General features: G+C 56.9%; 2 protein-coding genes across 4 annotated transcripts; both read right to left on the bottom strand.

Annotated features, from left to right (window-relative positions):
* Positions 1-20: 20 nt before the first annotated feature.
* On the bottom strand, positions 21-5,775 carry TRIM65 (tripartite motif containing 65). Of its 2 annotated transcripts, none has more exons than XM_080376261.1 (6): positions 4,450-5,775; positions 3,859-3,954; positions 3,552-3,785; positions 2,870-3,041; positions 2,458-2,538; positions 21-1,222 (listed from the first exon to the last, which is right to left on the bottom strand). In XM_080376261.1, exons 1-6 carry the CDS (start codon positions 4,894-4,896, stop codon positions 663-665), a joined length of 1,590 nt encoding a protein of 529 aa, XP_080232387.1. In that variant the 5' UTR covers positions 4,897-5,775; the 3' UTR covers positions 21-662. The 2 variants fall into 2 exon arrangements, with proteins under 2 accessions (XP_080232387.1, XP_080232388.1); XM_080376262.1 differs by having other exon boundaries at positions 21-1,195; positions 4,450-5,773.
* Positions 5,776-6,877: 1,102 nt separating this feature from the next.
* LOC308059260 (large ribosomal subunit protein mL38-like) lies at positions 6,878-11,487 on the bottom strand. 2 transcript variants are annotated; one of them, XM_080376287.1, is made up of 9 exons: positions 11,358-11,487; positions 10,987-11,166; positions 10,283-10,414; positions 9,991-10,199; positions 9,527-9,599; positions 8,934-8,979; positions 8,412-8,570; positions 7,817-8,032; positions 6,878-7,522 (listed from the first exon to the last, which is right to left on the bottom strand). In XM_080376287.1, exons 1-9 carry the CDS (start codon positions 11,437-11,439, stop codon positions 7,501-7,503), a joined length of 1,119 nt encoding a protein of 372 aa, XP_080232413.1. In that variant the 5' UTR covers positions 11,440-11,487; the 3' UTR covers positions 6,878-7,500. The 2 variants fall into 2 exon arrangements, with proteins under 2 accessions (XP_080232413.1, XP_080232412.1); XM_080376286.1 differs by having other exon boundaries at positions 7,896-8,032.
* Between the last annotated feature and the right edge of the window lie 529 nt (positions 11,488-12,016).

The following is a 12,016-nucleotide window of genomic DNA, read 5'->3' as shown; positions in this document are numbered from 1 at the left end:
CCCACCAGCACCAAGGTGAAACCAGTAGGAAAACAGAACTTTATTAGGGAAAGCAGCTTTGTACAAAGAGCAACTGCAGCGTGACACCCTAAAAAATTGCTCTGCCATGTCTGGGAGTGGCAAGAGGGGACCGGGAAGAGGCTGGGGGAGAAGAACCTGCCTGCATGTGGGGCTGGAGGAGTACAGGGCTCCCTCTGCATTGCTCCACAGCACCCCATGGCTGCAGCACCCCCTCTGGGGTCCCCCTCACCCCAAATCTTCTCCAGGCTTGGGAGGTTTGCTAGGGATAGAAAAAAAGAGGAAAACCCCAATTCTTTCACCCTCCCTATCCCACTCCCTCACCCCATCTGCAGGGACAGGCACTCACACGTGCCCCCACACACAGTGACAGGGGACTTCATCCCCACCACGAGGGCATGGTCCTTTAGCTCTGCATGCTCTCCCCTGCCCTGACTTGTGTAATCAGCAAGATATTTGCATTTGCAAATCAGATGGGTTAATTTGCATGCCTCTTCTCATCAGCTTCTGTTAAAACTCTGCACCTCACTCCTGCCTCAGCATTGGGGTCCCACTTGCAACATGACAGCCTCCGGCTGCAGCTCCGTCACAGCACAGCCTGGGGGTTGCTGGCCCGGCTAAAGGAGCAGCGTGGGGGCCCCGGCTCAGTCCCTCCGACTCAGCGTCACCACTCGCCCCTCACACAGCCAAAAGACAGGATAGAGGAGCTCAGTGAAGACATTGTGGAACGAGTGGATGAGCTGCGTCCTCTCCCCGAGGCCGTAGAAGGAGAGGACGCCCTTGCTGTAATCCAGGCTGACTCCCAGGTTCTTATACAGCTGCCTCTGGATTTTCTCTGCCCGGCCCTTGTGCCAGGCCAGGTAGCAATCCTCAAGCACCTGCAGCCCCCATGAGCCCCCATCCAGCCCAATGTTGAACTTGTGGCCCTGCTGCTGCTCCCAGGGGAGACCATGGTAGGTCACCCCCAGGATGACGGAGTGGCTGGAGATCTGCACCTCCCAGTAGTGGCGGCCGTGGCCGTAGCCCTGCGTGCACAGCACCTGCCAGGGCTTGAAGCGAGGTCCCTGCTCCTGCTGCTCGCAGATGGCTCTGAGGCCATGCTTGGCTTTCCGGTTACCTTTTGACAGCTCCAGGTACTTGTTGGCTGTCTTGGGATCAAAGGTCAGGTTGCGGTGGTCTGGGAAGAGCAACGGCATGGATGGGGCTGAAATGCATCATCAGACCTTTACACCCTTGGTGTGAACCCCCCCAGTGGTGATGCGGTTTAAACTGTGAAGGGCTGGCTCCCAAAATAGAAGGGAACAAGGTGTAGCATGTTTGGAAGGGAGGGGGAGCGGGGTGAGATGCGATACCTGCCCACCCGCCTGCTGGAAGGAACGGAACCAGCCCAGAAAAGGCTGGCGAGGCACCGAGACGCGATGCCTCATGTGGTCCTTGCACAAGCCAGCTCACAGCCAGCAAGCAGCAGTGGCTCCGTGGTCGTTTTGGGAGAGATGTGCTTGGTTTTAAGAGCAAAAAAATGAGTGTGAGTGTGCAGAGGGGGAGAAAACCAGGTGTTAAGTGAGCAAATATTGTATTGCTGGGAGTCACTCTCCTCTGCACGGGCTGTGATAACTCCACCTGCCACAGGCACTTATCAGCCAGCAGCACCTCACCTTCCCCCTGAAACAACCCAGCTATGCTGGGTTCATGCCTGCTGCCCATAAATAATTTTTTTTGGTCCTATTAATAACCCTGAAAACATTTTGTGGGGCCTGAGGGAAGGGATCCTTGAAGGTCCCATAGGCATCAAGCCTAACAAGAGTGACACGACCAACACACTCTAAACATTATCCAGCCCTCTTCCCAACTGGGAGGAGATGGGAAAACGAGTGTTGAGGAAATCCCTAAGGAACTGGAGTGGGATGGGGACATGAAGAACCATGGCTGGGAGCTCTAGAGCTATATCCCTGGACAGAGAGCAATGACTGCAGGCAGGACTCTGCAGGCAGGGCTCTGGACTGGTGCTGTGCCGTGCCCAGCAGCCCATAACACATCCCTCTGGGTGCTCGCTTCCCAGCTGCTGACATTGCCTGCCTGCCTGGGCAAGATGCCCGAAGCGGGTGAAAAGGAGAGGATGGAGATGGGGCAAAATCCAGGGCAGCAACTGACCTGGTGCCAGGCACTGGCAGCCCGTTTCCACGGAAAACTGTCCCTAGTGCTGCTAATCCCCCTATCGAGCCCTTTCCCAGACATGCAGTGTCCCCCAGCCCATCCACCCCAGCCCTGCACCATCCTCCTCCGCATTTAGGGAGAGGGATTGGGAGAGCCAGGGAAGGAGCCCCTGTCCCTGCAGCCACAACCACCCTCCTCCCAGTGAAGAGCCCAGCTTGGTGAAGTCTCTGCCTGCTGAGAACCCCAGCAGGGTGCTGTCCCTCCAGACCCCTACGTGCTCCTCACCTTTCAGAAGCTCAGTTTGGAGCTGGCACTCTTGGACAGGGGCCACCACCTTCACCACTGGCCCCAGGGGATGCGCTGGGCCTGTGGAAGATGGGAATAGGCATTTTGAGTGATGACACCCAAAAACTTGTTCCTTTCTAGCTTTGATGGGAGGAGGAGGAAATCCATCTTATCCAAGCCCGGAAATGGGCACATGCAACCATGGCTTGGCATTGCCAGTGAGAACAGGTCACAGGGAAGCCACCCAGCTCATCCTCCCTCCATCAATACCCATCTGCTGATCAGTAGATGCGTGCCCCCATCCCAACCCCATGTGCCTGGCAGCTGTGTCCCCAGCACAGTGACATGGGCCAGGCTGTGGTTTGGGATGACTTGGAGCCCTTTGGGGTGGCCCTGTGAGCAGAAGGGTTACCTTGGCCAACGGGGTCAGGGGATTTGGGGGCCACAGAGCAGGGCAGGTCCTCCAGCAGGAGCCTGGAGATGTCAGTAAGGATCTCAGCAAAGGGCTTCACCACGTCAGCCACATCAAATTCCACCGAGAGCAGTGCCTCTGGGCTCTCCAGAGTTGGGATCAGGGGGAACTCCTGCAGACAGACAAACAGACGCCCATGCACCGGCCTGGAGAGGATCGGCAGCTCTGAATCCTACCTGCACACACTGCATCTCCTCAGCGGGTGACAGGGACATCCCCAAAACATCTGCTGTTAGGTGTGACTGGCGCACAGGGTCAGGGGACATTCGCAGAGAAAGGTCAGGCTGAGGGGAGCAGAGAGGCTGTGGCACTTGGTGTTTTGTGGACTTTGTGTTTTGCTGGCAGTGGAAGAGCCTTGCTGAGCAGTTTTGGGGTGGGAGGTGCTCCCCATAGCCCTGCAGGCAGCACCACCCGCTCCAATCCAGCATCGCCCCCCCAACTTTTCAGGGAACCCCCCCCCCCCAAAAGCAGCCCTTCCCTGCAGCCCCATCACATTGTGGAGCCAGGCTGAAGATGTGTCCCACCTGGGAAAGGGGTCAAGCACATCTCTGCTCTCACTGAAAGGGCACGGGGCCAGCAGTGCCCAGGAAGGGGGGGGACGGACATGGAGCCGGGACAGTACCTGGAGGAAGGTCCTGTGGTCAGGGCAGGCCAGCAGGCACTGAGCCCTCTCCCTGTGCTGGCTGAGGACATCCAGGTGGTCCTTCAGGAGGTTCCAGTCCTCCCCCACACGTCCCAGCGCTGCAGCCTTCTCTTGCTCTATCCTGGCCACCATCTGCCACTGGAAATCCTCCAGAGCTTTCCTCAGGAGAGCAAATTTGCTCAGAATCACCGATTTGAGCCCCTCGGAGGAGTTCTGGGTAGGGAAGAGCCATGAGTGCCAGCGTGTTCCCAAGCCATGTGCCCAGCACAGACGAGCGCAGCGTTACCTTGATGTTGCGTGTTTGCTCCTCCAGCTCCTGCATCACCTGTTCAATCCTCTCCGATTCCTCCTGGGCTTTCTCCAGGGACTCTCTCAAGAGGGCCTGCAAAGGGAGGTACCAACATCCCACAGTGCAGGACACTGCTGCCCACCTGGCCCCCGGGAGCCCTCCCAGGGCCGCAGGACAAGGCAGGGAAGGAGGCAGCTTGGAAGGGGGAGAGGCTGTGTCCAGGGTCACTGAGGAGTGAAACCCTGTGCTGTCTTTCACCCCTTTTTTAGCTGTTTCCTGTAGATGACGGGGTCACAGTCACACATGGCACTGTTCACCTGGTACTGCTGGATTTACCCAGCTCTCCGCTGCTCCTGACAGCCCCTGGTTTCTCGGGGAGCATCCAGGTACTGGCGGCATTTCCCTGGCCAGAGCCCACGCCAGACCCCGTTCAGCTGAGGCCAGGCACAGCTCATCACATGGAGCCACATCATGTCCCCACAGCAGGGCACAGCACAGTGGCTGCGGATGTCATGCCACACCTGAGCTGCTGTGACTCCCCTTGCTCAATCCCCCGCATCACCCCAGTCCTGCCACCCATCGTCCTACCTGCTTTTTAGCACGCTCCTCCTCGAAAAGCACCCGCCGGTGCTGCTGGCACTGCTGGACGGTGCAGACCGAGCAGATGCACCGCCGCTCATCCTCACAGTACAGCTCCAGCGGGCGCCCGTGCTGCGGGCACAGCTCGCCATGGGCCACCTCACACCTCTCTGGGCCTGAGACCCGCACCTCACCATCTCGCGCCAGCTCCACCACTTTGCACAGGGTGACGTTCTTCTCCAGCTCTGGGCACTGCTCGAAGGCCCTGCGGCACTCCGGGCACGTGTAGCCCTTGCTGGCCCTGGCAGGTGCCTGCTCTTGCTTGCGCCAGTGGTCGCTGATGCAGCACTTGCAGAAGTTGTGCCCACAGGGCAAGGTGACAGGCACCCTGAAGAGCTCCAGGCAGATGGAGCACGCCAGCTTCTCCTCCAGTTTCTGTGAGACAGGCAGTGCCATCCTGCCCGTGCCGGGGAGCGGGGTGATGGTGGAAAGAAGCCAGTGTAGGAAGCCGGGGAAATAGAAACTCAGCTGTGCAGTGGAGGAAGGAGCAGTGACGCTGAGCCCAGAGGCGGGTCAGGGCTCCGAGCCAGGCATGCTCTTAAAGAGACACCCAGTGGGTGTCCCCTGGCCATGCTGGCTGTGCCACACGCCGGGGAGGCAATGGGAGGGTTGGAGCTGCTCCCCCGGGAACAGGGAGAGCTGTGAAGTGCTGCAGGAGGCTCTGGGGAGAATGAAATGCTGCATCAAAGCACAAGGAGACACATGCAAGAGGCTGACAACATTCAGAGCAATGTACATTTTTGTGAACACGTTTGCACGGCTACATATATGATGTATAATTTGATTTCACTCCTTTTTTGCCCTTTGAGGGATCTTCCTGGCACCCTCACCTGTGCCAGGCTGGGCCCCCAGGCAGAGTGTGGCAGTCCTCCCTGGCACAGAGACCCTAGTACAGCTCTCCTGGCATCTGCCAGCCTGGGAACCAGCAGGGAGGGGCACCCACTGCTGCCTGCAGCTGCATGTCACCTCCCCCTGCAGTGACAAGGGCTGTGGCACGTGCCAGGAGCCAGCCAGGGCCACATTCCGCCCTTGCATCTTTCCATATTAAACTACAGCTCCTGCTGTCTGCACATGCCCCCATGCTCACCCACCACTCCTTTTCCTACGAGGTTCCTTGCAACACCCGTGCGCACCAGCACTCCAAAACACAAGACAGATGTCATCTGCACGATCAGTCAGGCGGAGTCTTCTGCCCAGGGGCAACTGTGGCGCCTGTGCACAGCACGGCTTCACCTTGTCTTCATACAGTTCAGTCTCTGGAGAAAGAGCTCCCAACTCTCCAGGCCAAACCTTATCTCCCCACCCTCTCAGGCGTGCTATCGCTTGCGCGCACGCTCCCAGGCAGCCGAACGCTGGCAGGATGGCCTGTTCACAACAGCTCTGCAGCCTCCCCACGCGTGTGGCGCAGCTTTGCTTTCACCCACGCAGGCGAGGGCAAGCGGGGAGGTCTGTGCTGCAGCTGTGGCGCTCACCGGTGGGCTGCTGGGAGGTCGGAGCACAGTTTCCATACCACAGGCAGACTCAGAGTCACCCCTTAGACCACCCCTGGACTCAGGTGACTTGGGATCTGTTACACCTCCCTGCATGTCCCAGCACAGCTTCAGCCCCCAAAACATTTCTTTGAGCCAAATCTGCAAATTCTGACCAAATATTCAAAGCTAAGAGAGGAGTGTAACACGACCTGTGTGTCTGCCTGGCACGGCGGGCCACCTGCACTCCCACTATGATCACCCCACCAGCTAATTCACCCTGGCTTAAACCAGACCCCAGAACCCTTCAGGGCAGGAGGAGAGCTCAGGGAGCTCGGGTGTAGCTGGTAACAGCAGCGGGGGGCATTTCAGCACAATCTTAGTTGTTTGCTGGAGGCTCTTCATTTCCTGAGGAAGGGGGAACCTCAGAAAATGTTACTGGGAACAGGCAGTGGCACAGCAAGAGCATGTCGGCGTTTGGGGGTTTAAACGGGACGCAGAGAGCCCCGCAGAGCCCCGCAGAAAGCAGAGTCTCTGCACAACTTGGGTACGGGACTGGCAGCAGCGGAGTGACAGGCCACCACTGCGCATTTGCCCCAACCCCTGCAGATCTGCTTTTGCCCCACCTACTCCCACCGGGTACTTGCTGTCTGGGGAGCGAGGGGAAGGAGGCAGAGGGCCGCACGCTTGGATGGCTGTTGGGAGAAGCCAGCTCCACCAATGCTGACCTTGTGCATGTTTACCACCCGTGTACCTGCACTCTTCCCGCGCTACACCATCCAAGAGTGGAAAGTGACCCCAACTAAGGGAAGGGTTGCCCTTCTCCCCTGCACCCTGCTGAGCTCCCCAGCTCTGTGCCAGCTGGCTGGGACACCAAGCTTTTCCCAATAAAGACAGCTCTGCCAGCATTGCTCAGAGTGTGTTTAATTAGACTCATCTCTTTAAGAGGACTGCACAAATGAAAGCTGACACAGTCCTGAACCATAGCACTGTAAGAACAGAAAATCCAGGCTGGCCTGGCTCTGTTCCATAAACAGGCAAAAGAAGAACTGTGATCCTTGCAGAGAAACAAGGCAGAGCATCTCTGGGGAGCCTCTACCCTGCCACCCTTACCGATCAGCTCTGCTACAGGATCAGCAGCAAGATTTCAGCCTGGCCATGGATTTGCTTTCATCTATGAACATCCTCGTTAAGGAGCCTTTTGACCACACAGCTGCCAGCATTGCAAACTCCTGTTGCCCCCAGCGCTGCCAGCACAGGGAAACCAGGAGCCGAAGGGCTGAAACTGTCATTTCCCTCCAGAAGTGCAGATGGCTCCCAGCTGCATGGCTGTGTGAATGCAGGGGAGCCAGCAGCCCCACCTGCCTGGCTGGCATCCCAGTGTACACCAGAGCACCCCCAGAGGAGTCCGGGTCCCTAGTAAATGCCATAGGTGGGCTCCTCAGTGTCTCGGTATCTGTCCAGGTACCTCAGAGGCTGCTGGCGTGGGAATTTTAACTGTGGAGGATGGTAAACGGGCGGCCGCACAAATTCAAACACAGGCTCTCTCATATCTGTAAAGGGGAGATGCAGAACGTTAGCAAGACAGCTCAGATCCAAACCCCAGGCCCTTCCCTTCACCAGCAAGGCCCCCCCACGCACACACAGGATCAGGGCTGGTCAAGCACGTCCCAGTGAAGGTTCTCATGCTGTTATTTTAAAATGCTCATTTGAAACAGCCTTTTAGAGGTTGTTTGCTCAGGCTGCTGTTAGTTTGGTGGAAGGTTCATTAAGTACCCAGCCTGTGCTGTAACAGGCTAGACCAGTGACAGGACCAAACAAGAGCCTACAGCCAACAGCTCGCTCACCGACTGTGTGCTGCCCACAGGGCCACATCCCAGCCCACAACAGGCCCCTTCCAGCATCCCTGCAGGCTGCATTTCTTACTGAGAAGCTGATGGAAGATCTTAGTAACAGAGCTGTCCCACTGACACTGGAAAAAGGCCAGCCCTGCTGGCGTTATTGCATCCTCGTGCTTTCTGTAGAAGTCGAACGTGCTGAAGGTTCGCATTTTGAGGCTGTAGCTGGAAATAAGACACAAGCACAAGAGCTGAGGTGAATCTCTTTTCCTGCAGCACTCTGGTAGGAAACTACTTTCCCACATCGTCCCAGAGACTATAAAACGGGGCTAGAAAAGGAAGTCACCCAAAGAAAATCTCCCAGCTTCTCCAGCAATGTGCACATTTCTGCCCCAGGCAGGACAAACCATTTTCTTAACAGCCTGTTTTAAAGTCACAGGACTCTGCAGCGCTTGCAGGGCTGGGATTCTCGTTTCTGGTGAGACACAGACTCAAAGCAGCCCCAAACAACTGTGCAGATTAAAAAGAGCTGCTCTCCCACAGCAGTAACAAGCACATGCCAAGCCAAGCAAGTGTGAAACTGCCCAGTGAAAGCCCGAATTACCATGGCATCGGCCGAACATCCTCGCTGAAATCTATGGGGCAGTCTTGCTTGAAGAGGAGGAAGATGAAGCGATGGTAGCCAGTTCCCATGGCTGGGAAGGGGGGCAAGTAATGGCAGATCTCCTTACCCGACTTGATGTCGTTGCCTGGGATGTTCGTCCTGAACACAAAGAAGTTTACTTTGCTATATATTCATTCATTTCCCTCCATTAAGACCAGCATATTCACCCAGGACTGCAAATCGCTCTGTCCTATGTTTTGACATGACATGCCCTGCTTGACAAGTGAACAGATAGTCGAAAGAAAAATCACACCCAGTGATTTGAACGCCAAACAGCAGCAACACCTGGAGCTACTGCATCTTTAGCAGGATGCAGAACACAGGAATACAGAAGCTAATAGCAGAAGCACCAGAGAAAGCCATGGAACTGCCTTAGCAAATGCTTATTCCCCAGCTCTGTTGGAGATGTTTCTGCCTGCTCCACCTGGACTTTCCCTGAGCATGTTGCTCTGATATACTCACACCAGCCAGTGGAGGTACTCCGAGTCTGTCTCTCTTAAATGTCCATCTGCAAATGCACACAAGAGAAAAGGGTGAATTAGGGACAGCCTGGTGTTTGCATCAACCCCAAAATGAGAATGCCCAGACCCACTCTGAACTGAGCGGGCATCTCGAGACCTCCTGGCATTCCTTTCCTAGCAGAAAAGTAACTAATTCTTATAGGATTGAGCTTAAAATGAGTAGCAGAGAACTCTACAGATGTAATTCCAAGATTTAAAAGCCTTCTTGGTCAGCCAATTCACCCCACTGTGCCTTGGTTTCTCAGAGCGAACAGCATCAGCTAACCTACCTCCCAGTTAGTCTGGAGGTAAACAAAAGATAGGAGTCTGGGAATTGTTTCCTCTACACGGTGACACAGGTCCTGTTGTGTTGCTGTCCCATCTCTCAAGTGGTAGAGATCTGGGAAGGCTACAACCTTCCCTGCATATATACTACACCCCTGCTTCACAGATACCACATCGTGTCTGGCTGTGCAGCCAAAAGAAACAGGAGCTAGCCAACAGCAGAGTGACACAACCCAGTTTAAACATGTTTTTAAAAAACTTGCTACTCACCTGGATTTGTGAGCAACAAAGTCCAGAGGGAGCCTTTATCTGCCTCGTATGACACTGCAGGGGGACTGGAAGCCTAAAAGAGCAACAGGAAGAGAATGCAAATCACTCAAACAACAAGTTCCAATCAAGATAAATCAATTGTGATCAAGACCATATCACAATTTCCATGACAAACCCCACAGACTTGGTGTGGCCAGGATGCAACATAGACTGGGCACAGCCATGCCACCGAGCCCCACCCGGAGAGCCCCCCAGAGCATTAATAAACATCAGCCTGCTGACAGACAACGATCCTGTTGCAAAGCTCTATCTTTATCGTGTCCAAGAAACGTATTTCCTTCATCACAAAGGAAATATCCTTGTAAAAGAAAACCCCCAGAACAACCAATGCCCATTAGAAGCATCTGACAGAAACAGACAGGCTTCCCATGGGGTTGAGGTTGATCCCAGCTCCCCTCACGCACCTCTGACGGAGTCACCATGTTCCCATAGTAGACTGGCACGAGGTACTCGTCTTCTTGGCTGTACTCCACCTTCAAGGTAACCCAGGGGGTGAACGTGGCCCCCTTGAACAAGTCACGAAATATCCCGCAGTGCTCTGCCACACGCTGCTTGTGGAACGGGCCGCTGGTCTTCTCCCACTCAGCTCTGACTTCATCAAGAGGAATCAGCACTGCAAGGAGAGAGAAACGCTGCAGGAGGCAGCTGGGCACCCAGAGCGGCCGGGGCAGGGAGAGCAGGTGGCAAGGCACAGACCAGTCCGGAGTCGCGCTGCTCTTTCCATCTCAGCATTCTGGCGGTTTTCCTTCAGGATCTTTTTTCTTTCCTTGATTTCCTTTGCTTGCAGCCGCTTACCACGTGGTAGGCTGATATCAATCTTTGGCTCTTCTGATCAATAAAAAAAACACATTACGTGAAAAGTGTGAATACCCAAAATGCCCAAACACAAAACCTTTGCAAAACGTTAAGAGAGCGTGTGAAAGAGATGCAGACTTCAAGACGCCAGAGACTTGATTCTACCACCTCTGCATCTCCACACTTCTGCTCCCTCCTCCTTCCCCAACTCATCGCCCTCCCAGCCCCACAGGTTTGCCAGCTGGTGAGCAGGTCTGGTCTCCGAGCTGCGCAGCAGAGCAGCCAAACCATATTATTTGCTGCAGGTCTAAAGTTCTGGGCCCCAGTCTGCCTTCTCTGATACTAGTGGGGTCCCAAAGAATCACTTCGTTACCCTGCTCCACGTCTTTTGGCAGGTCCTGGCCTGCCTCCCTCCTCCCAGAAATCCACCATCCACTTCCCCTGAAGCCACTTGCAAACTCCCACATGGGAAAAGGGCCAGCCCCGTGCCAGAGCGCCTCACCAGCTCTTCACAGGGCGGGTTTTGGTGCCAACCCGTGGCCCCAACAGCATCTTCCCTCCCCTCCAGCAGCCAAACCGCGCCGGGCAGCTCCTCCCTGGCGTACCTGCCGGGGGGCTGGTGTACTGCCGGTACGTCTTCCACCAGCGGGGCTTCCTGCTCTCCTTCTCCGCCAGCTCGAAGTAGCGAGTGAAACTGCGGTATTTTGGCAGCGCTTCCAAGTTGCTGACATCAATATCCTCGTTGGGCATCGGCCCCAGCGGCGCCGCCCGCTTGCAGAGCGCAGCTGGAAGCGCAGAGAATTCCCGGTTTACATCAAGAGCTAGAAACGAGGCCGAGAGAAGCCGGGGCGGGCGGAGCGTGGGCCCGGGCCGCTGCCCACCCCCGCAGGCGTCCGAGAGCTCCCCCCTCGTCCCCCTGCCGGAAATCCCCGCCGCCCACTCGCGGGGAACCGGGGCTCCCCGGCTCGGAGCTCACCGGCCGTGCCGAAAGCCCGCCCGCCGCGGACTCCGTAGAGCGCCGCGGTCAGCAAGGGCGCCGCCATGATGCGCGCCGCCATGACGCGCGCCGCCCGCGGGAAGGCCCCGTTACCATAGCGACGGGGCTGCGCCGCGCGCGCCCGGCCTGGCAGGCCCCCGCTGCCATGGCAACGGGGCTGTCCCGCGCAGCGCCTGACTAGAAGCGGCCCCACGTCCCCAGGGCTGCTTCCTCCCTCGCCCTGGGCTGGTTCCTCCCTCGCCCTGGGCTACCCCTCCCCGTCTCGCCCTCGCTCCTCTGGCCCCAGGGCAGGTCGTGCTGAAGGGGGCAGCGTGGCCCTGCTGTCACCCTGGCCCCGCTGTCACCCTGGGGCGGCGGGGAGGACAGGTGGAGCCCAGCACGACAGCCAGCTTTCTTCAGAAAAAGGCCCAAAAAGGAAAAGCTGGAGTTGCCTGTGAGCTGTGAAACACTCTGGATGCTGGGGAACATCAGCACAACCCCAGGGCTGCGCTGTGACAGCTCTGCCTTGCCCGGCCTTGCAGCTTGGCCAAACCCCCACGAGCCCCTGATGCCACAGCCCAGTGGCAGGCAGCTGCCTGTCCAGGAGCCAGCAGCGTGGCAACCGAACCCACCCCCACGGTGGCCACTGCCTCCCAGCA

This window comes from Falco punctatus (assembly GCF_963210335.1).
Source record: "Falco punctatus genome assembly, chromosome: 1".
NCBI classification, from domain to species: Eukaryota; Metazoa; Chordata; class Aves; order Falconiformes; family Falconidae; genus Falco; species Falco punctatus.
The sequence above is the reverse complement of the archived record's forward strand: the minus strand, read 5'-3'. Positions and strand labels throughout refer to the sequence as shown.